A 25,310-nucleotide genomic window follows, 5' to 3' on the forward strand; every position below is an offset into this window, starting at 1 on the left:
CTCATAGTACATTTTTTCGCACTCTACAGAAATAGTTTTATTACTATATACATACTTAGGCTCGATATAATGGAAATAGCCGGAATGGTAATGTTTATAAATATCTTGTCAATGTGTTCTATTGTCTCTCACTTCTTTATCTGTCTGACACTCACCTATAATTCTAAGCTCGATGCACTCACCACCAAAACTTTTATGATGCAGACATGTCCTGTGGTCTTGTTCGTCATGTCATGCTGTCATGTCATGCTGTCATGTCATGTTCAGTCATGGTCAAAGTCAAACATGTGTCAATGTTTTGGCCTTGGAAGTAGTTGGATTGGAAGTGGTATCTAGAAGTAGCAGTAGTTTAGTTTTATGAAGAAACGTTTTGTTATAATATCGTCAACTTTATTTATAGGTGCTTTATTGGCATTCTACCAGAAAATTTTCTCAGTGAGACGTTTCCTTATACCTGTTCTGACGGTTATGGAATTATGAACTTATATAAGAACAATTTCTTGATTTACTACTTGTTAAACTATGGGTGCCTACAGCAAAATTACCAATGCCTTCAAAAAATATCCTCTTTTAAGAGGAATGGCATCTTATAGTATAATATGGCCTGGTTCTAGTTTAATACAACAAACATTTGAAGGTAAAACATTTGGTGAGTACATAAATCCTATTCTAGAATCTACTACATACATGACCCAGTAGCTCTCTTGAATAGTGCTTGATGGTTTTATACAATTACAGATAACTATGACTGGTGGAGATGTGCACGATATGGATTGTATGGTTCCTGCTATGTTGCTCCGACATTGTATAGTTGGCTAACAATTGCCAACATTATGTGGCCTGGTAGTTCAATACGAGCTGGTATAATAAAGGTAAAGTTACATATTAGCAATTCTATTTGTTATAATATCAAATTATAATATGTTTAGCTTTGAACAATTGTGATGCAAGAGTCATTGTGTATGACAACACATATATTACACAATATTTTAATTGCTATGCAAAATTTATTGAGTAATCATGCACATAAGTTAAATGATATAAATTTATAAGAGAAAGAAAATTTCCAGGCTCAAGTTTAGCTTTAAATAATTAATTATAGTACAGAAACATTTGTGTGGGGTAAGGACTAGGATCTTAACAAATGTCCGCTATTCCAGTTACAAGAAACTTTGAATGCTTAATTTCTGATTATAAGAGAAACTGATTTAGCTGTTAAATTGATTTGGCTGTAATACCTATATTTTTATTTGATTACAGACATTTGTGGAAACTATAACCTACACACCATTTGCCATGTGCAGTTTCTATTTTGGAATGAGCTTACTAGAATCAAAGCCTTTCAATGAAGCAGTTGCAGAAGTGGAAGCAAAATTCCTGCCAACTTATAAGGTATGCAAGAAATCACCCAATAAGGCAGTTAACCAAAAGAAAAAGGTGAAAGGATTGTGGGATGAGAATGATAATAATTATATTGTTTTTTTGTTTCAGGTTGGAGCCTCTGTCTGGCCAGCAGTTGCCATGGTGAATTTCTGTCTCATTCCCCCTAGAAACAGAGTGCCTTTCATTAGCTGCTGTAGTCTCATTTGGACTTGCTTCCTTGCATACATGAAACACCTAGAGAAAGAGCAAGTCAATGTAAAAACTGGTGCAAACCCAATCAAAATAATCAAAGCCAATTTATGAGAGAACGAATTTTAGACAATTTATTAGCCAAATTGAATATTTTATATGATGTGACATCTTAGATGTACTATTTATACTGTTATTTATATTAGTTTTATTATGATTCCATCTCAATATGTGTGATATTAATAGTTTAATTGTTACCGTGCAAAGATCTTATTATTTTATTTATGAAATTAAACAGTATTAATAATACTACAATCTTCAGTACAATAAGCCAAACATTATTAAGAACAATTGAGTATTAAAAATATTACTGACTATAAAAAAGCATAACTTTGAAATAACTCAATTGTTCTTAAATATATTGGTTTGATATTATGTAGATAATTAATAGTGATATGTTGATAGGTTGATACCAATATGGTATTTGTTTCTGCATAGTTTCATAGAATGAAATTTTGACAGAGGCAGAAACAGGGTGATAAAATACATTTCATTTAGATTATATTAAGGAAATGTGTAAGAGTAAACTTCTGTTGAAAATATATTTTTCATGTTAAAGTCCTTCTTTCATTATAATATTTCTGATCCTCGTCCTCAACAGTCCTGAAGTTATGGTCCTGTAGACATGAATCATACATGAATGTTTACATTAGATACCTAACTTATTTGTATGTATCTATATGCTAGTAATAACATTCAAGCGACACGTGTAATAGTCATTAAAATATATTTATAGCAAACTCGTGCTGCCAATTATATAATTGGCTGATTGCTCCGTTGTCATAACGTATTTTTGAGGAATTTCGGAGAGAATGTAACTGGATCGCTAAGGCCATTTAAATATTAAGATAAACTCTAAAAAAAATGTTTTTTTTTGTTACGGTTTCGGTGAAAATTACCGGTAAAACGAATAGCCACGAAAAGCCACCATAAGAACATCTCTATCCACTGTACCGCTTGTCAAGAGAAAATAAAAAACTAAGATCCGTCATCAGCTGAAATTTGACAGTTGACAATCAAAAACACGAACAAAACTGGATTTGCGTGCGGTTTTGCCTTTTCGCAGAATAATTATCTGATCTTCAGCTGTGTTAAGCAGCAATTATATATTACACCCATATTATGACGGTAATTGGAAAGACAAGGTGAGTTGTTAAAACCCTAAAAAGTTGAAACACTGATCGAAGCCAAAGAGAAACATCAAGCTAAATGATCTCGGAGCTAAACATAAGAATGAAATTTCATAAATAAATAACAGCTTGCAGTATTTTGCTACGCTGTATAGAAAGCAATAGTACATAATGTCTAGCAATTCCCTATTGTTTTCTATTAACAACGAGGGTAAGGTTTACGCCTTGTCAACAAGTGGGTCATGTTGGCGAGAATTCATGTATTTGGGTTTAGAATTTAAGACATTGTCAGCTGTACCACATTTCCTTTGGGCTGTCGGAGGTGACCGACAAATCTATCTGCATGTTCACGGCTTAGAAATACCTATACGAGTCAAAGAAGAATCCTATGAAAATGAAAGATGGTTACCTTTAGAGGGATTTAGTGGTAGACTGCTTCCCACAGACAGATATCATTTCTCATCTCAAGATGGTACAAAAGATAGATCTATTGATCGCATTAGACTACCATCTATGGCCTGGCAGTGGGAAGGTGATTGGCAACTGGAATTAACACTAGATGGTCAACCTTTGGATCATGATGGCTGGACTTATGCAGTTGATTTTCCAGCACAGTTTGGTCCTTCAAAACAGTGGAAGTCATGTGTGAGGAGAAGAAAATGGATAAGGTACAGAAAATTCAGTGCTATGAATTCATGGTGTGCTATTGCTCCGCTACACAAGGATCCAACACAAGAACCATTCATAGATGTCAGCATTGGGGGCAACCAAATTCCATATGCTTCCCCTGGAACATTATCAGTCTGGGCTATAACTGCTCATGGACGTGTAATGTATAGAGCTGGTGTCAGTACTACTTCTCCTGAAGGATTGAAATGGATTAACATTAGCATTCCACCAAACTGTGATATTAAACAGATTTCTGTTGGGCCTACGGGCTTAGTATGGGCTCTGTTGTGGACTGGTAGAGCTATTATTAGAAAGGGTATAACTAAAGACTGTCCAACTGGTGAAGGGTGGATGGAAGTCAAGTCTCCCAATGACACTAAACTTGTGTCACTGTCAGTTGGTTATAATGCAATTTGGGCTGTGAGTTCTGATACAAGAGTGTGGTTCAGAAAAGGTATTGATGGAAATTCAGCTGGGAACTCTGAAGGAGCAGCTATGGGTAGTGGATGGTTAGAAATCACAGGACATATGAGTTATATTTCAGTGGGCATCAACGATCAAGTATTTGCTATTGGAGATACAGATAAATGTATTTATTGGCGAAGTGGTATCACCCCTTCTGAACAAACTGGTAAAAGATGGAGAATGGTTCAAGCAAATATGCAACTTAGCCGTACATCCAGCTCAGCAAGTGTTGTGTCTTCAACATCAAATGCCAAACATCATAGTCTAAACATGCTTAATGAAACAACAACAGAACTCAAGTCTAATATAAATTTGCACAATTCCTGGGAAGAATCGCACTCTGCTCCAATTGAACATACACTACCCATAAAACCAAAAGAAGCTCGACAAAAACGGAATGAACAAGTTGAAAATATTGATTATACAGGAAAAAGTTATGAAACAACATTAAAAAACCCAAGAGCCTGGAGTCCAGTAAGAAGTGTGGGCTCTGTTGTAGGTATGGAAGCTCAGCCTGACAGTGACAGTAGTGTCTTTGATGTTGACTCTGGAATGTTTTTTGATGATGAGATCAGCCAGACTGCTTGGGGCACTTGTGAAACAACTTGGGCGTTTGTAGAAGCTGGGGCTTGTTCAGTAGATGTGATGCAGGTGCCTCATTGGTTTACAGACTCACATAATGCTTTTAACATGGATCTCACCTCTAAATGGCGCATTCAAATTTTGGAAAATCTTAAAACCAGAAACAACAATGCAACACTGGATCTGTCTAATTATGGCGTAGCCGTGGAAGAAAAAGGTTGGACACGAAGCTGTGAGTCAAGACTTATTAATGCCAATCACTCTAGTGAGGATTGTATATTATCTTTGTATTGGCATGACTTAGAAAATATAGGAACTCTATCTGTTTTTCAACCAGATGGTACCATAAAATTTATTCTTAATCTGGGTGAAGTAACCAGTGTTATAACATCATCAGAACCTGGAAGCCCTAGAATAACCCTGTCTGTTCCACGTCAAAATAAGAATCCTATTAAAGTTCAATTTATATCAGAAATGGAACAAGAAGAATGGTTTAATGTTTTAGTCGATATTACATCACAGATCAATGGGGTTACTGGTAAACCATCTGCTAATTCAGTATGGGCAATCTCTAGCTCTGGAGATATACTAAACTGGGACCCAATGCCAGCAAAACTGAATACTGCAAATAATGGCAAGTATGTTAAGGAATTTCAGGTCTTTGGAAAAGACATTGTATCTGGTTTCACAACACCTTTGCATAACAACTTTCCACCAGGCAGCACACTCAAGATTACAGGGTGTTTACATGATGAAATCAACAGATTTCATATCAACTTAGAAGGTCCAGAAATAAAAAAACAGAGACACAAAATTGAAACTGAAGTGACTGAAATACCTTTGCACTTTAATATGAGATTTGAAGAAAGAACTGTGGTGTGTAATTCAAAAATATTTGGTAGTTGGGGAGTAGAAGAAAGACATGACCTACCCTTGTCTCCTGGACAAGAGTTTAGCATAACACTAATTTGTGATCTCAATGCTTATAAAATTCTGGTTAATGATAAACTTTATTGCTTCTTTGAGCACAGACTTAGCCCTAAAACTGTAACATCGGTAACCATAAAAGGACCATTGAAGCTTTTTTCAATGGAATATTCAACAACCAATGCTATTATTGGATCTGAAGAGATGTATTGGAGAATTATAGGAGGCTATTTACGAAGAGTGGAGTCTTGCCAAAATGGTATAGTTTGGGGAATATCTCACGATCATAGAGTATGGGTGTACACAGGAGGATGGGGAGGAGGTATTCTTAAGGGTAACTATTATTTGTGTACATACATTTGAATTAATTGTTAAGTACCTAGATACTTTTATTAAATACAGACTTGAAATTTTAGGCATAGGCAGCAAAGAAGGCATTAATTCCATGACAGATACCCAAACTTACTGTGTATACGAAAACCAGAGATGGAATCCACTATCTGGATATACCTCAACTGGATTGCCAACTGATCGTTATATGTGGAGTGACGTAACTGGTAAACACAAAAGAACTCGAGAACACACTAAACTGCTAAATCGCCATTGGCACTGGGTAATTAAAAATCTCATTTTTTAATGACCATTCAATCAAAGTACAAGTCTCTGGCTGTTTCTGGGGACGTTTAGTACGACCCTGAGCTTAGCGCGTTTAGCCATCTATGTCGGAACTAACATGACCTTCATCCTCAGATATCCGAATGGATGATAGACTACAATACGCCTGGTGGTGTTGACTCCGATGGATGGCAGTATGCAACTGATTTCCCAGCGCCATATCACGGCAAAAAAATATTCACGGATTGCGTCCGTCGGCGGAGGTGGTACAGAAAAGCTCAAATTATTACGGAAGGTCCTTGGATACGAGCTGGAAGTACTGCATTGCTGGACATTTCTATTTGGGTAAGAATTGTTATTCTAACACTACTTGGAAACTAAGTATTTATATTGGAGAATTTAAACCAATCAAATGGATAAATAATTGTGTTTCAGGCCGACGGCGACGAGGCGTCAGTCTGGGCGATAACTTTAGCTGGTGACGCTATTTATCGAACTGGAGTTACACTTGCAGCACCCACGGTATGTCATAATCGATATGGGGATGTCCATATTCATTATAATTTAGTAAACAATCATGGTATCTTGAATAAATAAATGACATGCTTTCCAGGGTGTGCATTGGGAACACGTTAACAATCCACAATCATTGATAGCTATTAGCACTTGCAATAATATAGTTTGGGTAGTTGGTCGAAAGGGGGAGCTTTATTACAGAGAAGACATAACTAAAGAGAATCCATCTGGAAGTAACTGGAAATTAATAGAAACACCCAAATGCAGCTACCCTTATAACCACAAAAGCGGCGCGGGCGCCAAAGCCGTATCGTTGACCAAGACAGCGGCGTGGGTATTACTCGCAAATGGTGCTATTGCTGTTAGAACAGACATTTCTAAAACTCGTCTGGATGGCAAAGAATGGAAGCATTTAACAGGTATGTACTTTATATACAATTTGTCCCATCTCAAGAAGTTTTTACTTGCGGCCGACTATTTTTGGACTTGTGTATACGTAAATCAAAGATTTCACGAGGCTTAAAGGTCTCTGCACACAGCGGGCGCGGCGCGGCGGGACGGGACGGCGACGCGACACTGAACAATTGTAATGTACTAGATATTACGGACGACGTCACACAGAGCCGTCCCGCTCGGCACGACGGTAACTGTCGCGCCACGCCGCCGTCGCGCCGAGCGTGAATACAAGTCACGTATACAACACACACGAATACAGGAGGGACGGGACGTGATCGCGCCCGCAGTGTGACCGATGCCGCCGCGCCAGCGCCGCGTCGCCGCCCCGCCACGCCACGCCGCACTATGGGAAAGCCCCATACAAGGCCGTCTCAAAACCGTTTCACCTGAAAGTCATTGTTATGGAGTAAAACTAATTAATTAATTTAGTCTTATAAATAAGCTTTCTTTTCTATATTTTTTAAATTATTTTTTGCTAACCATAATGTATAAAAAAAAGGCATCAAAGCTAACCCATGTTCAATGATGTGATTTTGGCACAATACATTACTACAATTCAACGCCACATTACTCGAAAGTTTTTGATATAAATGTATAAGTATTATACATTTTTGAAATGCTTATAATCTCCTCATAACGTTTCGTAAATAATATTATGTATAATAAATAAATAAATAAAAATTAACCAATGTAGTTTAAGATGGTATAATTTTCGGGTTACTTTTTTTTTTAATGAGACTTACCCGGTTGCCGCTGTTTGCCGATGTCGAGATATTTGTTGTATTACGATCTTTATACATTAGTTTACACAAGGAGAAAAAAAAAAGTTGCGCATACTTGCGCCTTTTCTGACACGGTGCCAAAACATATCGCGAGATAAAAAAAAATATTTTTTTCCAATATGTTTTTACTTCTCACATAATCATCTGTTATCTATTGTGTCAAATTGATAAAATGGTCATTACAGTGATGAGTATTATTAATAGTTATTTGTGGTTTTGATATTGTTTTGACCACCTTATATGATAAAATATGGTCACTTTATCTATTAGGGTCAAGTTAAAAACAGGTTGGTTATGGGAAGAATGCAAATATTAGTTTCTTATCTTTTTGCACATAGCACTATTTAATTGGCCTATAAAAGAAAGGCGAACCCTGAAACATCCACAGTTGTTCGTCAGAAATTCAGTTGCTTTTAAAAAGCAGTTCAAACCTATTTTCAAATATTCACAGAAGTTATCTGATTTGAAAATAATGGGTGAATTTGTTTGTAGTAAACGAGAGTTGTGCAATTTGTTGATAAATGGGAATAATATAGAAGACTACTTGCATGAAAATTTCAATTTGTCACCAGACGATATGGCTACTGTGATCTCCTACATTCAAAGAAACTTGGTGTCTTAATGTAACGAACGCTGGAGAAATGCATCCCGGAAAAGAGAACGCTTTGAAAGTAAGAACGTCGACTGGTTAAATGGTGAATTTCGTGTTCCACTGGAGTGTCGAGTCACAGTTAATGACCCTAATACATCTGGAAGCAGTGCAGGTGGCAGACCATCGAAACCATACGAAGCATCTTCAGAAAAAACAAAGAAACGAAAAAACATGCAATTAATACAAGAGTACGGATTGGAGTGTGTGCTCAATGCATAATACTCAGGAGTTGCGGTCTATGGGTGAGACCGAGGAGGCCACTATTGTTAATATTATACGAACTGCGCCAAAAAATGATAAGAAAAAGTTTCTTAAATTCATAACTGAGAACCCTGAAGACGTTACACCTTTTACAAAGGAAGAAGCACTACGGACATTTATTGACTTAGACCTTAACAAAGAACAGTATGGGAAACTTCGAATTTGTTTGGCGGACAAAAACTGCTCAGTGTTTCCTTCTTATCCAACTTTAGCCGAAGCGAAGAAGATGTGTTACCCACCAGATTCGAGCATAACCATTACTAACATAAGTGCAAAAGTCAATCTGCAGGACTTATTGGATCATACTGTAGCACGTATATTACTAATTGGTTCAGTTTACAAAAACGGTTTAAGACAGTTGAAACTATTCTGCAAATGGGGTTGTGACGGGTCATCAGGGCAAAGTGAATACAAGCAAGTTTTGCCCGAAGAAAGCGATTTCATATCAGATGCGAACCTTTTTATTGCTTCACTTGTACCCATTAAACTCATAGATGTGACAACTAATATCGTTATTTGGAAAAATGAAGCTTGCTCATCCGTAAGATATTGCCGACCTATATTAATAGAATTTGCCAAAGAAACTCCTGAAAAAACCGCGTCTGTTGTGGCTGATATCAAAAATCAAATTAAAAACCTGTCCCTTTCCATGATAAATAAGAATGGTGAAGTAATTGAAATTACTCAAGACCTATTTTTAAGCATGATTGATGGTAAAGTAGCACAAGTTTTAACTGAAACTCCTTCGAGCGCTTCTTGTACAATTTGTGGTGCTACTCCTCGGCAAATGAATAACTTAGAGGCAGTTAGGACACGATATGTGAATGAAAGTTCATTTCAATATGGACTGTCAACACTACACGCTTGGATTAGAAGCATGGAGATGATTTTACACATTTCCTATAACTTGTCTTTCCAAAAGTGGTCAGCCACTACACCAGAAAATAAAAAAAACAAAGACGAAAAGAAAAAAGTGGTACAAAAGCGGTTTAGGGAGGAAATGGGACTGCATATCGATAAACCTCGACAAGGCACTGGAAATAGTAATGATGGAAACACAGCTCGGAGATTTTTTCAGAATTACTCTTGCTCTGCAAACATTACAGGTGTAGACGTAGAACTTATAAAACGAATGTACATTATACTACAAACTATGTCATCTGGAATGGCTATTGATTCAAAAAAGTTCGGTGAATACGCATATAGTACCGCCCAACTGTACGTAAATATTTATAATTGGTATTATATGCCTTCCTCCGTACATAAAATACTTATTCACGGAGAAAAAATCATTGAGTACTATGCTATTTTACCTATCGGACAATTGTCCGAAGACGCTCAAGAATCCCGCAACAAGGATTACAAAAAGTTTAGACTTCATCATTCTAGAAAGTGTTCAAGAGCGGCTACCAATACAGACGTTTTCCATACCTTATTGTACACTTCTGATCCATATATATCAAGTTTGAGAAATACCTCAGAAACAATATCGAAAGAACTTTTCGATGAAGCCAAGTCCCTTCTTGCTGTCAACAAAAATCTGTAGGAGCTTGTTGAATTTTGTATATTATTGTTTTCTCGTTAGACACTGTTTATACAATGATATTTAATTCTATTTAATGTAAGTAAATTACAAAAATAAAATATATTTTTTCTTATAAATGCATGTATTTTTTTAAGTTTTATTTTTTAAATAAATTAATAAACATAATTTTTTAAATTATTATTTTTTTATTAAACCTTGTACTTTCAAGTATATGTGTGCAAAATTACAGATCATTTAGTTTTGAAATAACTGAGATACGGAGTTTTGAGACGAAACATACGCGATTTTCCCATAGTGCGCCGGCTGTTTGCGGCGACCTTAACAGACCTTAGATTATTTACCTGAGTCAATTTTCTGAAATTATTTTACGTAACTTTTTGTTCCAGAATGCGACTTGACTTTCAAACACGTGTCGGCTGAAGAGCATGAAGTGTGGGCAGTCACTACTGATGGAGTTCTTCAGCGACGTCTGGGTATAACAGCAGATAATGTTGTTGGATCAGTTTGGCAGCCGGTTTTATCAGGCAGCTTAGTTCACGTGTCCGCTAGGGGAGGTTGTTTGCTGTAAAGTCATCGTTATCGTCATTGACATCAACTATTATTTTTACCTCTTTGACACACGAACCAATTTTTGTCGCAAGAAACACAAATATTTAAATATAAGCTACGTGTCCATCAAATTATCGAGTATTAACCCCTCTGCTCGACAAGATTTTGACATATGACTTTACCGTTGATTCGGCGGGATATTTTGAATCGCGACATGGAAGTCAAAAATTTGTACTAACTTTCAACACATGAATTCTAAGTCCGTAATGCCTGATCAGAAGTATTTTAACTATAACTTTAGAGCTCACTTATTTGAAAACAACGTGCAAAGGTCAAATGGGGTCAGTTAATTCAGAAAAAGATAATAATTACGGTGTTTTTAAGTCTATCGAAAAGTAAGGCATTTCAAATTTGGTGAAAACTTACCAATAAGTAATCGCATCACTTTCTCAAACACAACACAAACGTCATATTTATAACATTTTCAATCCGTTGCAATACATTTCGTGCACTTATTTATGTTCAATAACTAAAAAATCAGCACATAAAATACACAATAAAAATGAACAATTTACAAGATCAGTCAAGTCACAGACAAGTAGAGTTTGGAATGGAGTTTTTTTTTTTTTCAATCAGCGGTGTGCATTCGATACCTAAATCGGAAATTTATTATAAATAATCGAATACCAATTTTATATATACCTATTTTTTAATAGCAACTTATTTCAATTTTATTTATTAATTTTAAATTATAGGTTCAATTTGTTTTTGTTGTTAAGAAAAAAGATATTTAAGTTTTTAGCATTAAATTTTTATATGTATTATTTATTTTGGTGTTGCGTCATTCGTAATAATTTTTAACTTTAATTGAATTTTTATTACCTATTACGGAATTTTAATTTATTCTTATATTATTTCTCAACAATTCTAACATTTTTGTTTCGGCGGAGGGTATGCGGGTGTTCTGAAATATAATGCAATTTGTAACTACCAAAGGTATGTACTTATTTGATGATGAGAAACAATAATAATAATTGATTGATTTGCCCCGCAGGGCATCTGAGGCGGATGACGGGGAGTAGCGACCCCGCGGGGCTATATATCCGAGTGCTCCAGGGAGAGTATACTGTCCCCCATCTCCGGCTTGCCGGAGTGAAGCATGACGGGGGAGAGGTCTCCCGCCTCTTGGCTTGCCTTCACCGGCCGGTCAGAGTGGAGTCGCTAGAGTAGGGTTAGCAGCCCGCTCGGAGGGTAGGTGCCTCGTGGTAAGTGGCGAGTGGGCCGGTGATGCTGGACCCACAGGGAGCGCGTGATCTGCGTTTAAAGTCCGCCGAGGTATCCTCACCCTTCAGCCGCTCATGTACCTGTTGCCCTCTTGTTGCGATTTAGCGACTGATTCCCGGGGACCCAGTAAGTGAGTTGGCGAGTCTCCACCTGCCATTTTTACGTGTATTTATTACATTGTTATCGGCAGGTGCCATAGTTCCCGTAGTTTCCCCATTCCTAGTCCACTAGCATCCCATCACAATAGCCCAAGTAGTTTTCATCCATAGTTAGCAATAGTTTAGCACAGAACCGGGCATTGTCCTTGGGTACATTTCTATAGTGTATACAGGGATAATCGTCGGTTTTGTGTCACCATTTCATTAAAGTTGTCTCAAAAGGGCTTCAGCGTGTTGGCTTCGGCCCCACGTTCGCCTTCCAAAAATCCGGGACTCTGTAGTCCCGTGGTCGGTTAGAGACATAATAATTGATTGATTTTAAAGTCACCAAATATTTTTAACCGAATCCCAAAAAGGAGGTGGTTCTCAATTTGGATGTTTGTTTTTGGTCGAAAGGGTATATTCCCCATATTTGTTATTAGGTCCAGGATCTGATGATGGAAACCTTGAGAAATCGAGGGCAGCTCTCGAAAATTGTAAGCATAGATAAGGTTATAACTTGACACTCAGATGTATATCTGATAACACTATGAGACAGTAAAGGTTTGGAGCTGACCTGATGATGGAGACCAGAGAAGGTCGAGGGAACTCGACAACCGTACTTCTCTCGTCTCCATCTCCTTCACTGTTGCAGAGGCCTCGTAAATACGAATAATATAAGCACAAACACGAGAAAGTTTAAATATTCAGTTGTCGAGTTCCCTCGACCTTCACTGGTCTCCATCATCAGGTCAGCTCAAAGCCTTCACTGTTGAATAGTGCTACCAGGCAAACACCTGAGTGATAAGATTTCAACCTATGTATTTCTGCAACTTTCGAAAGTCGCCCTCGATTTCTCAAGGTTCCATCATCAGATCCTGACCTAATGATAATGGGACCACCTCGGAAGTACACGCTATCAAACAAAAAAAGAATCATCAAAATCGATAAATAAATGGCTGAGTAATCGCGTAACAAACATACAAAAAAAAAACGGTCGAATTGAGAACCTCCGCTTTTTGGGAAGACGGTTAAAAATAAGTCGGCGGCGGCCATCTTTCCATCTTGGACCAGCTTTCGATGAACAGCGAGCTATTTGCCCCTTCAAACAATAAAATCGTCATAAAATTTTGCGATAACTACACCTAACTACGGCTCTCGTCAAATAGCTTTGCCGCTCAGTTAAAAAGTTGGAAGTAACGAATCGCCATTAAGTTTGGCAGATCTACAGGAATCCTGCACATAAAACACCCGAAGAATAAGTCTTCATTTGCCGTCTTCAGAAACCCTAAAAACCGAAGATTTTTTTTATTCCGGCTACAACGTATTTTCTACCACTGATTTTCTAGCATTTTTTTCAAAATAAATTAAGTCATTTTACTTTTCCTAATTTATTTTCAGATTATGGTAAGTATACAAAAGTGCAATTTAGTAATATTATAATATCAAATAATATAAAATTATTAAATCGATTCTTTATTTTAACGAATCGGATCATTCGATGCAAAACTTCTATCACCGTCGCCATCTTGTCTATGCGTCTTCAAATTTAAAAAAACAACTAATGTAAACAAACATGGCGAGTTCGATCAGAATTCCCGGTAATTACGATTGGATTTTAAAAAGGTATATTTCTAACGGGATGCTAAATATGAAAGGTTTGAATGCGTAATAATAATTTACATTTATTTAGTTATTTTATTTAGTACTCACAAATGTGGTTTGATTGGAAAGAAAATAAATATGAGCGTAAATAATTAGGAAAGTGTATGACTGATTCGCAGACCCCAATTGGGGTCTAAACCGAGCTTACGGTGACATTGATGTTCAGACCCCGATTGGGGTCCGCTACGGATTTGACGGTTAATGTCGTGTCGTACGAATTTACTCCTCTCTCGGTGAGGTTGGCAGAGGATATTATGAATAAAAATTACCAACGCGAAGTAATACAAGTAGAAATATACTGTAGTCTTTAATATAACGTAAAAGTCTAGCAAGTTTGAGTTGGGTGAACTATGCGCGTATTCTTGTAAAGATTTGATGCTTCCACTTAAAGCTAGTATAAATAGACCCTCTTATAGTAAGTTCAACTCAGTCTTGCGCGCGGCCTTATGTGTGGGTAACCCTTGTACATATGCAGTGACTTTGTGTGCGTGACAAGAGGTACAGTCGGGTACAAATACAGTTATTTAGGGGTTGTATACGGCTATTTAAAGAAAAACGGTTATTACGTAATTTAATGTTTATTTATTTATAATGATTCTGAATCGCTACTTGAAAAATCAAATGATGAATTTTCGGATTCGCTACTCTCACCAAGGTCAATTATAAATTTTGACTCCATGTCAAAATGTCTATAGTAGGTATTCTTATTTTTTTCTTTTGTACATATCGACAAGTATTACCCAAAATCCCTTCATCAATTTGACTTAAACGTTCATTTATGAGTTTCATTATTTCCGTCTTATTTTGGTCGACACTATGCGAAGCAATATATTTTTTTAAAATTCACCACACATTTTGTTTACATTATTATACTAGATTATACGTTTTTTTACATTCTTAGTCGACACTTTTATTTATTGTCCGCGTACCCCGAGCTAGAAAATATGTAAGGAGTATTTAATTCATCTTAGATATTTCACCTCATTTATTTCTTAGATACTGTCAATGTCAATTTGAAAAAACGTATGAGAAAATAATGAAAAACTGTAAAATGTAATAATAAAAAGCTCTGAATGTTGTTTCATTTTTTGGAACGCTACCTGACTCCTTAAACATTTTCTCCGTGAAGAACTAGACATTTTCGTAAACGACTGTACCCATAACAAAAAGCGATAAGAACACGTCATGCTCGGACGACGTCACTGTCACACGAATGAAAGTTGTATATTTATAAGCCGATGCACACATAGGGCCGCGCGCAAATCTGAGTTGAACTATCTATACTCATCTCGAAATTCACTCGATCTCTCCCTTTCATGTAGCTAGGTCATATAAATCAGTTTTTTTTTTTTTAATAGATGTGCATTATTTCAGCGTAACGTGCTGTCTGTGAATAATGGTATCGGCCGAATCTGGCGAACCTTACTTTAAATCCCAGTGACATTTTCCAGTCTTAACTCCACCGCCAAGGTGTCTATTAGAATTTCATCGTAATTTTTGCTCGTGTAAGATAGTAAGTTAGCATTGTAAACTAAAGGTGGTTAACATTGATACTCTCCTAAACCATGTTATAGCAATGTCTCTAAGCTACATGGTAAATTTTAAGTTACAATCGATTGCATTTATATTTACATAATTATATAAACCACTTTTATAGGTAAGCGATAAATTTTAATAATAATACCGCAACAAAATGGTGAATGACGAATCGTTATAACTCGTAACATTGATAAACCTTTACGAAGTAATACAAGAGTAATATTAGAGTAACCTTTCTTCATAATGTAGTGGCATGTTACGACAGACTAGCAACGTAACCGTATTTATGCATGACATTGTAAAATGATCGATGGTGTGTTAGGGACATTATCGTGGTAATAACCCACCTTTGCCAATAGTGAGACCCCACACTGCAAATAGGTACTGTAAATGCCCTCGCTGCTACCTAGATTCCACGCTACCCTCAGACCATCGGAGTCTATCGAATTCGCCGTATAACTGTAGTATCAAATCAATTTTGAAAAGTGGCAGCTTGACAACTACAAACTGAAATGCATAGTTTTAGCACACCAATGCGATGCCTCTGGAATCATAATCGTTTCCACGGCGTCAACGGAAATATTACACAAATCTAAGGCAATGGTAATTCGTCATGTTTTCTATTAAAAGTACATTTCTTATTTGAATGTTACAGGTATTGTTTTAGACTCAATAATTTAGGAAATAGACTGAGGCTTTTTTGATAATTTTTAATGTTAGCAACATTCCAAATTTATGTATCTTGAATATGGTATTAAGTGTTATGTAACTTATTAAGTAAAAAGTTATTTTATTCTAGTCATTGTATTAAAAAACGTATGTAAATCAAATATACCAAAAATAAAGCTTGCGCTTAAAATACAGAGGTACATATTATAAATAAATCAAAATGCTATGTAATTTAATGCATTTTTATTTAACTGAAAACCTGGCTTACTTCATATAGATGAAGTTCTTTTCTAGAGCAACAGCCCCACTTTTGCTTTACTCCTCTTCACTTTGAAATGGCAAAGTAAAATTATTGCTATCAAGTGGTGAACATAAAGTCTAGTATTGACAACATTTGCTTTCGTAATAATATTTTGTCATTTTAGTATGGTTGTTGCTCTAAAATGAACCACGTAATTTCTGATACTATAGGAATTAAACAAAACTATACCATAAATGTAGTACACCATCATACTTATTATGTTAGAGCAAATAATCTAATTCATATCTTAAATAGTGATTATTTGGATCGTTTTGTATTCTTGGGTATCCAGCGACCAGTGCGTCTTGTCCTCCGATGTACAGGGTGTTGTAGATTTTCCAGTACACGTCACGAACTTTCCTCGCAGGGTGGAATAGTCCCTAAACACACAAAATTATATTGTTATTGAAAGGTTTTTGACTTGTTACATTTCTACACTAATGTACATAGAGGAACATTTTGTATTTCGTTTGTTTGTAATGGATAAACTCAAAAAATACTGGACCGATTTTAAAAAGATTTCAGAAAGTTACATTATCTTCGAGGCGAACATAGGTTATATTTTAATACGGGTAGTAGTTCCCATGAAGTGTGGGTGAAATCGCGGAAAGACGGCAAGTCATTTATAATTAAAATAATCTTTGCAGAATACAGACCTGTAGAGCATATTGTAGAATTTTAACGGGACCAAGCGCGACTCTCATGCCTTCTACGGCATCCATGAATGCCTGCACTAAATGCGGCGAAGTTTCGAAGATGTTCGGCCACACATGGTTCAGTAGATGCACCAGGGCGTCTTCGCATCCAAAGCCGTAGACTCCTAGAGCCATATGCTTAATGGCTGCACACGCCGTCTGTCGATGTACCAGATCCCTGTTGACCAAAAAGTATTGAGGTTAATACACATTGCTATATGTATAGCATAATATTCAACTACTATTTAAAATACAAACCTGTCCATAAGAGCATCTTCTAACAATGGGCAAACTGCGTAAATGTAGTCCTTGCCCATTTCTCCAATGTACTCGAATAAGAAGGATAGCGATTTCAACACTCCGTTTTGTACGTTCAGTTCAGGTACGCGGTATTCATTCATCAGAGCTGGTAATACTGTGAATGGCGAGCAAGTTTCTGCGACTATAGCAATAGCGACCGTTGTACACACTCTGAAAAAAATATATATATATTACTTAATACATAATTGCCTAGAAGAACAGAATTGAATAGCAATAAAAAGGTTATATTACCGGTTCTGACGTTCCTGCACTTTCAAGTTATTTAGCAAAGTAGCCAACACATCGTGGGGACCAATCGCCTTAGCAATATAACCAAATGTATTTACAGTCGCTCTTCTAATCGCCTTTTTATGAGCTTTTAGCAATTCAAGCAACTCAAAACAAATCCTCATCCATTCCCTTGCTGAGACAAACTCGGGTCCTCTGTCTGCAATACGTCCAACCAAATCGATGCAATTTTCTTGCACTTTTTCGTGTCTGAAAATAGAATCGTGTAATAATTTTATAACAGACAATATAATACAGTTAAAGATTACAACATTTTACGTATTTTATGCAACATACCTGTTTTTGAGAATAGGTGTTAATCTGGGCAGTAAATCTTTTATGGGAGGCGTCATTTTCGTCATACCAATCACATTTACGATAGCCTTTAAAGCGCCCAGAATTGAACCTAATACTTCAGGATATTCTTCTCCTAAGTATTCGTAAAGTACCACGCCAAGATGCCCCATTAACTTTTCCTGTAAAGAAATATATAATTAAACAATCATTGAATATAAATGATAATAATAACATGCTCAGACTAAAATAGTGAATACTGACCTCTTGGCATGTCTTCATGACAACTGCAATACGTGAAATAAGATCGGCAGCTTGCTGACGGACTTTGGCTGATTTGTTGTTCATGCGCCACAATATAATACCGCAGATCTGTGGCAAATAGGGCTTCACGCGCTTGCCCAATTGGTTTACTATCGTACCGAATCCGTTCAACATGACTACATCCTGTAAATAAGAAAAGGTTATTAAACAATCAGATAAATAGTATAGAATTAATGTTATCATTATATATGAACAGCCTTACCTCAGTAGTTTGCTCCTGGAACGCGTACAGTATACCATCAATAAGAGCCTCTTCAAGCTTAGAATCGATGTCAGCTGCGCCCAAGTTAGCAAGAATTTTTTCAATGGATTCCATCACCATCTTTCTGTATTGCTCATTGTCATCTTTGAGATCATCAACGATTCTGTTAATTATTTCAGAAGCACCAACCTGTAAGTAAACGAAAAATTATTGATTGCAAGAAATTCAAAAAGGTTCACTATGTAAACTGCAGTTAGAAACTTACTTTGTTAGCAATTTCAACCGTGGTATCAACGAGCTGGCGGTAATTACGTCTATCGAGGGCCATGCGATGATTCCAGAAATGTTTGAAGAAGTGTGGCAGAATTTCATCCATTATATACTGTGGCTCCACACCATCTGTACCGCAACACTGTTTCACGACCTGTAAATTAAAACTGAATTAGAAACATGGCCATTTGCTGAATGAATACAGAAAAGTTTTGTTTCAACGTACCTTTAGCACAATCTTCTTCATTTCCTCGTCTGGGGACTGGAACTCACGGATGAGAATGAGCATCACTTCTCGAGTATAATAGTTAGCATATTCGGCGTCCATGAGAGGGATGAGGTAGCCGATAGCCTTGAGGAAGGCAGCTAGACCTTTACCACGGTGGGTTCTGATACCCTTCCAGAGGGGCTTGAGTACGGAGTCGAATGATTCGATACCGTACGGTGTGGCGGCCTCGGCGAGGGCGGCGCTCGCTAAAGCTGTGATCGTACGCACTTTTTGTTGCTCGTCCACCAATCCTGTTGGTTGTTAAAATTGATATCAGACAATGTTAAAAATATAAGCTATTTATGTTATTAAGGGTGAGTTACACCATTTGACCATAACAAAAAAGGACGCCATAACCAGCCGTGAAATTGCCGCGAATTGGTCATCGGCGATTTGACAACTGAAGATGGTTCGATCATCGTTATAGTTACATGGTGCAACTCATTGTAAAAGTTCAACTTCTGTACAAATAAGATATAGACTAATTTAAGTTTGGTTAATCAAAAATATAAACTTACCATGTTCAATAATTTCCACCAAAGATTTAAGATGGGGCAATATAGCGCAACCCATTAGAATAGCGATTTGCTGAACAATTTTTATTCCAGTGTGCCTGGCTTGCCAAGACTTCTTTGACCGACACACAGCTTTCAAGAAGGGCAGAAGAGATGGAATACCTGTAATAAAAAAAATGTAGATTAGTACAATATTTTTTTTAATATTTGTTTATTATTTTATTTAGTGTAAATGTTTTGCTTACCTAATGCAGATGCAACTACAGCGAAGGCCCTAGCAGTGGTGTTACGGACGTATTCGTCAATGTTGTCGATATCAGGTCTCATTGTGGAAATCATAGTAGCGAGACCAGCGGCTTTAGCCAGATTCGAGATAATCTCTCGACCTTCAACACGTGCGTAGTAGTCTTCGTCAATCAGAAGGGGCTCAATTACGACAAGGATCTAGAAATTCAATTGTACAGGTTAACTATAATAACACATTATATTTTACAAAAAATGAAAATTAAAGGAAAACATACCTTATGTACATACGGACGGACCAAATCATCTAACTTGTACAGAATTCTATCAATAACTTTAACAAGTAAATGTCTTTCTTGGTCTTCCAAAGTAGGACTCATAAGCAATGGGAGGATCTGGTTAAATAGCGGTCCCGCACCAAATTCACGAGCCTTGTCTGTTATTTGACGAAGTGCAGCTTTGCACATTGGCGGGGTGCCGTTCTGAAATGATAAATAAAATAATGTGTTATTAATAAATCTTTGCATTACAAATAGTTTTATGAAGACATAAATTATTGACTTAAGTTTACCTTAATTTTTAAAAGAAGTTTCATGATCTTCCTCTCTTTAAGTTCATCAGGGGAGAGAGTGTCCTCGTCGACGTCAATGAGCAGTTTATCAAAGTACTGCGCGTCTTCTGGTTTCATGAAGGGCAGTTGCTGGCTACCCTTGGGCTGCGGGTCGAGCAGCCGCGCGGCGGCGGCGGCCGAGCCTCCCAGTTCCTCCGTCTGCATGAAAAAGCCGATAGGGGTACCACCCAGTGGAGTAGGGGTTGCCGTCAGCTTTCGAGCCGGGGTCCGAATCGGAACATAACCTGGGTAACAATGCATCAAGTTATCAAAGTGCTACAGTCGCATGCCGCCACGAATACTATTTATCTTTTAGACATGCATATAACGAAGTACACAATCAGCAACTGACAAAACATTTAAGCTCAATCTGGAGTTTATCCAACGGCATGAGACTGTAAAGCCATATTGTCATCATTCATCTGAAAGAAAAATTAAGTATTAAAATGTAGGTATATTATTCTATCATTTTAAATTTGATAACACATGTATTATATGTAGAACACTTAGTTACGAAGATAGAATTCCACATGTCGTTGGCTTTGTTTAATACATGTGTCCTGAAACTAAAGGTGTTATTAATAACTATGTGTAAACCCTTAATAATTGAATGACTTAAAAATAGCAACTCAATTAGTGTGATCCCACATCAATGTGTACATACCGGCAGGGGGCGGTAAAACCTTGTACCCAGGTGGGAACATGGCATCTAACTCTTCATCAGTGTAGGGACGGTTTCTTTCGTCAATTTCTTTCTCCCAGCGGTAGGCCTGCAGTTGTTCAGGAGTCATAGCTGCAACGTGGCCCGGCGTCGGCGTAGCCATGGCCATCGCTTTCATTCCAACTGGTGTAGACTGTGTGAATGATGGAAAGATTTTAATTTATTAAAAAAAATATATTCAGCAAAATAAAAATGGCTATTATTTGACAAAATAATCGGCAAGGTCATCTAATTATTATTAGAAAATTATAAAAATAAAACAATACTTACTCCTCCGGGTGTGAACATAGGCGTATGAGGAGTGGGCGTAGCATGTGAGGGCGTGGCGTGAGAAGGCGTGGTGTGCGTGGGCGTGGCGTGCGAAGGAGTGGGCGTGGCCGCAGCAGGAGTGGCTCCAGGCGTCTCGTCCCATCGTGAACGGCGCTTGGTGCCAGGTGTCGGAGTTTCTTGGATAGTGTCTACGCCAGTACCGCGATCTGTGCGGGGGGTTTCAGCCCAACCACTGTTGTGTCCAGGGGTTTCTGTTCACAGGAAAATTTTGAATTGAATATAAATCCAGAATTACGAACATTTGTAACCAAAACCAATGTATAAGTATAAACTACGTTTGAATGATAAATTATGAAAGATTTTATATATAGATGATCAAAATAAAAATAAATAAACATAAGGTTTTATAGTTTTTAAAGTGAATCACTTATTATAAGTAACAAAGAATTTATCGCAACCTTTTTTCTCATTCATCAAATTATTTTAATTTATCGCTCACCCCTGTCTGTCTTGGGCGTCTCGTCCCAGCGGTTCCGGCGGGAGGCGTGCTGCGCGGGCGTGTCCCGGCCGGGCGTCGCGTGTCCGGGCGTGATGTGGCCGGGCGTGGCGTCCCACACGCGCGCCGACGGAGTCGCTCCCGGGGTCTCGCCGCCGCGACCTGGAGCACTAGGTGTTTCTTCCCATGCCCCTCTCTAAAATAATTTTAAACATAAATAAGATTTACAGCTCCTAACAAAGTATCACGCAGAAAACTCACGCAAAAAGTCTCTTCAGTACACCTGACACTGGCACATTTGTCGGTAATACAAAGGCCGACTCGAAAGCCGAAAAAGAAAAAATAACATTGACAGCATTCAATATTCATATAAGCATAAAACCACCAAGTAAGCTGTTCAGTTCCATCAAACAGAAACTATAGCCTGCCACTTAACTATCTTAAAGATCCCAAGGCTTGCATATCTTTAAAGGAGATGGCCAAAAAAACACCCAGAGTCGACAGGAACTTCATATGTATGATTGGATTCAGTATAATTTGTGGATTTTAAAAAGTATTTCAAATCATCTAAAAACCATGGGGTTCTCTTTTTATAACGTTTTTTCGATCAAGATTTTAGTTCACAAAAAAGTTTACTTTTACTGTTTGATGTTCGTTAGAAGTTGAATGCAGACTCGTGATTGGACCGTTTTACATTGCTAAGTCATTTGTTATATTTGACAATGTCACATGGCGCGATTTTCAAAGACAATTTCTCCAAAAACATTTCATAGCCAGTTGTGAAGGTTGCATGGAATTGCGAAACCTCTCCAAGTAGGTAAGGTCGGTGCTTAATCGTATCTGGAGTGGTTAAATACAAGACCTTTTAATCACCAGGCCAACTCTGAAACTATGGGGTTATTACTAGTGGCTTGTATAATGTTAGTTTACTTTGCTTTTTTATGTCCCATGATGATAATAATCTTTAAAATCAACATATATTCAACATAATCTATTTTTGCGATAATATGAAATAGCTCCTATACCCCATGGATTTCAGTCTGGATTTTTTGGCACCATCAAAGGTCTATCATAAAGAACCTATTGGTAACCATTTCATTGCTGTCGATTCTGGGTTTTTTTTCTATGAAAATTTGGCCATCTCCTTTCATCAATAAAATAAGCATGTTTGTTATAAAGTTTTCTTGATGGATCTATACATAGATTAAATTATGTAAACAACAATACCTCTTGATCCCAGGATGGTGTAGTTTGAGAGGTTGGTGTAGCAGAGACAGTCTTCTTAGCTACTGGTGTATCTTCAGAACTTTGGTCCCAGCGTCCCTTGCGTTTAGAAGCTGGCTTCACACCTTCACCATTGGATTGAGCAACCGGTTTAAGGGTACCTTCCCTAGCCCTTTCCAGCAGCTTTTTTCTTAACTGTAATCAAAAACCATGATTTAACTATGCTTATTGCTAAATACTTATTAACATTCCAATAAAACATTTTAATGAGATACTGTCATACCTCAGTTTCTTCAGCTCGTAGATATTGCTCTTTCATAATCTCTGTATAAGTCCTGGACCCAACATCCGGTGTTTTTCCACCTGAAAAATATAAACAGTTAGAATCACACAATAAACTTTGGCACTTTATTCTTGACGCTCAGACTTTTTTTTAGTGAATCTATTAAACCAACCTTAACAACAAAAAACATGCATAGTACTGAAAAGTAATCCTTGTCAATATTTTGTTGTAGATTTCTATTGATAACAATGTAATAACTAACCTTCAGCAAATGGGTCAGTACGCTCTGGAGAAATAATCATCCGACGCCTCTTTTGGCGATACTCATCTTCTCTGTCCGCAATAGTTGGTCTTCTTTTATCAGCAAAAGGATCATAATCCTTATCACTCTGAAAATAATAAGGAAAGTGAAATAATTTATTATTTCTAATAATTAATTTGTTTCATAATGTCTTTTCATGTTATGCAATATTCTTATAAATAACTGGGTTGATTTTAAGTTCCAGAAATGAAACTTATAAGAAATAGACTTTAATAATCTTTACCACATAAAATGGAAAACATGTAATTGAGTTACATACCTGTGCAATATCATTGAGCAAGGAAGCTGGGGCAGTGTAACCTGACCTCTTTTGAGTGATAGGTATATTCTCAACATCATCATCTTCCACTTCATCATTGGCAGCAATGGATGTCACGTAACCATCGTATCTGGACTTGCCACCTTGTCCCGCATTATCATAGATATCACTGTCATAGTATGTCTCTCCTAGAGAAACACCTTTGTTGGAACCATTCTCTGGCAATTCACTTTTCTTTGATTGGATTTCTCGTATCTGAGCTTCAATAGCTGTAAATAAGTAAAATATTTATGGTTATGATATGGCCATTTCAGATAAGGGTTGTAACACATTATATACAAAACAAAATATTAATAAGCACAGAGTAGTTTATCCAAGTTTGAACATATGAAAATGTATGATTATTCTTTTGTTATTCCAGTTGTAATTTATCCGTGTTTATTAATATGGTGTACTGTATACAAACTAAATTTGCTGCAACCTATGAATCTGTTAATGTATTAGTTGGGTCCAGTTGGGTCACTTGTGGACACTATTGCTTCACTATGTATTTAATGTAAACAACAATTGTGGGTCATTGATTTCACTCAATTGTAAAATTGAATGTAGGTTAGTTTTCAAGTAATAAAGATAAACACACGTAAGAAATGTATAGAATTCTAATACTTTCTTCTTTCCTTGACTTATTGACGTTTTAGAGCCCAATCTTTACAAGGCGTGGTAATCAATGTACGCTAAGTTTAGATTACGTACTAAAGGAATTAGGCCTATTTCGGGAAGATTTCTCAAATTTACAAGCAATCAAGGTACAAAATTATCTTTCCTATTAACTATTGAAAGATGAAAACTACAAAATTGGCTTGTACACAACAAAATATGGCTACACAACAAAATTTAATTATTACCTTCATGTGTCCTAGGAATCTTGTCCATTATTTTAATTTGATGAAGCACATGACACGAAAACGTATACTAGAGAAAAATGGTACTCGTGTTCCAATTTATTCAATTCAATAAAAATTTTAGCATTTACCGAAACTATATAATAACCACACATAGACACCACACGAGTAGAGAAGAATAGAGTTACCACATATAAAAATCAAAAGCATCTACATAAAGTGCTCACTAGACGGTTATTTAAATTGTGCAATATTGCTAAGGTGATTGTGGGTCTAGGGATTGCCGAAATAATTCGAAAAGAGAAAGCTTTCGGTGCAACCTATAAAATTACAATTTACCTAAACCTTGCAATGTGCTAATATTATACAATCACTTAAAATTCGATAAATTAAAATCGAAATACACTACTTCGTTCATGTTTAGGAGTTATTGTGTTAGTTAGAGTT

General features: G+C 36.9%; 3 protein-coding genes and 1 long non-coding RNA gene across 7 annotated transcripts; 2 read left to right on the forward strand and 2 right to left on the reverse strand.

Annotated features, from left to right (window-relative positions):
• The first annotated feature begins 277 nt into the window (after window positions 1-277).
• LOC124631375 (mpv17-like protein) lies at window positions 278-2,190 on the forward strand. The gene is made up of 4 exons (XM_047165743.1): window positions 278-649; window positions 739-872; window positions 1,261-1,392; window positions 1,492-2,190. The coding sequence occupies exons 1-4, from the start codon at window positions 523-525 to the stop codon at window positions 1,684-1,686; spliced, it is 588 nt and encodes a 195-aa protein (XP_047021699.1). The 5' UTR covers window positions 278-522; the 3' UTR covers window positions 1,687-2,190.
• LOC124631377 lies at window positions 1,680-5,960 on the reverse strand. The gene is made up of 2 exons (XR_006984502.1): window positions 5,872-5,960; window positions 1,680-2,249 (listed from the first exon to the last, which is right to left on the reverse strand). It is a non-coding gene; the product is annotated as an uncharacterized LOC124631377 (long non-coding RNA).
• Window positions 2,561-10,913, forward strand: LOC124631370 (tectonin beta-propeller repeat-containing protein). Of its 4 annotated transcripts, XM_047165733.1 has the most exons (6): window positions 2,562-5,739; window positions 5,822-6,018; window positions 6,156-6,365; window positions 6,456-6,542; window positions 6,634-6,955; window positions 10,620-10,913. In XM_047165733.1, exons 1-6 carry the CDS (start codon window positions 2,934-2,936, stop codon window positions 10,799-10,801), a joined length of 3,804 nt encoding a protein of 1,267 aa, XP_047021689.1. In that variant the 5' UTR covers window positions 2,562-2,933; the 3' UTR covers window positions 10,802-10,913. The 4 variants fall into 4 exon arrangements, with proteins under 4 accessions (XP_047021691.1, XP_047021692.1, XP_047021690.1 ...); XM_047165735.1 differs by lacking the exon at window positions 6,634-6,955 and having other exon boundaries at window positions 2,561-5,739; window positions 10,620-10,765; XM_047165736.1 differs by lacking the exon at window positions 10,620-10,913 and having other exon boundaries at window positions 2,561-5,739; window positions 6,804-6,949.
• A 5,391-nt stretch (window positions 10,914-16,304) lies between these two features.
• Window positions 16,305-25,042, reverse strand: LOC124631368 (splicing factor 3B subunit 1). Its single transcript, XM_047165732.1, has 21 exons — window positions 24,867-25,042; window positions 23,962-24,230; window positions 23,643-23,769; window positions 23,381-23,460; window positions 23,101-23,292; window positions 21,877-22,069; window positions 21,378-21,628; window positions 21,051-21,240; window positions 20,348-20,631; window positions 20,055-20,258; window positions 19,779-19,977; window positions 19,537-19,695; window positions 18,977-19,269; window positions 18,746-18,904; window positions 18,481-18,669; window positions 18,219-18,401; window positions 17,958-18,136; window positions 17,625-17,870; window positions 17,331-17,543; window positions 17,034-17,250; window positions 16,305-16,757 (listed from the first exon to the last, which is right to left on the reverse strand). The coding sequence occupies exons 1-21, from the start codon at window positions 24,892-24,894 to the stop codon at window positions 16,599-16,601; spliced, it is 4,014 nt and encodes a 1,337-aa protein (XP_047021688.1). The 5' UTR covers window positions 24,895-25,042; the 3' UTR covers window positions 16,305-16,598.
• Between the last annotated feature and the right edge of the window lie 268 nt (window positions 25,043-25,310).

Source organism: Helicoverpa zea, chromosome 6 (genome assembly GCF_022581195.2).
Source record: "Helicoverpa zea isolate HzStark_Cry1AcR chromosome 6, ilHelZeax1.1, whole genome shotgun sequence".
Taxonomy (NCBI): Eukaryota; Metazoa; Arthropoda; class Insecta; order Lepidoptera; family Noctuidae; genus Helicoverpa; species Helicoverpa zea.

Excerpts from the sequence above, each read along its gene's own strand:
- LOC124631370 (XM_047165733.1), top strand. The coding sequence starts at position 2,934 with ATGTCTAGCAATTCCCTATTGTTTTCTATTAACAACGAGGGTAAGGTT. Across the intron at positions 5,740-5,821 it reads GGGAGGAGGTATTCTTAAGG|GCATAGGCAGCAAAGAAGGC; the intron begins GTAACTATTATT and ends TTGAAATTTTAG. Across the intron at positions 6,366-6,455 it reads TGCTGGACATTTCTATTTGG|GCCGACGGCGACGAGGCGTC; the intron begins GTAAGAATTGTT and ends ATTGTGTTTCAG.
- LOC124631368 (XM_047165732.1), bottom strand. The coding sequence starts at position 24,894 with ATGGACAAGATTCCTAGGACACATGAAG. Across the intron at positions 24,231-24,866 it reads GATTCCTAGGACACATGAAG|CTATTGAAGCTCAGATACGA; the intron begins GTAATAATTAAA and ends ACTTATTTACAG. Across the intron at positions 19,270-19,536 it reads GGTGGAAATTATTGAACATG|GATTGGTGGACGAGCAACAA; the intron begins GTAAGTTTATAT and ends AACAACCAACAG.
- LOC124631375 (XM_047165743.1), top strand. The coding sequence starts at position 523 with ATGGGTGCCTACAGCAAAATTACCAATGCCTTCAAAAAATATCCTCTT. Across the intron at positions 650-738 it reads ATTTGAAGGTAAAACATTTG|ATAACTATGACTGGTGGAGA; the intron begins GTGAGTACATAA and ends ATACAATTACAG. Across the intron at positions 873-1,260 it reads TACGAGCTGGTATAATAAAG|ACATTTGTGGAAACTATAAC; the intron begins GTAAAGTTACAT and ends ATTTGATTACAG.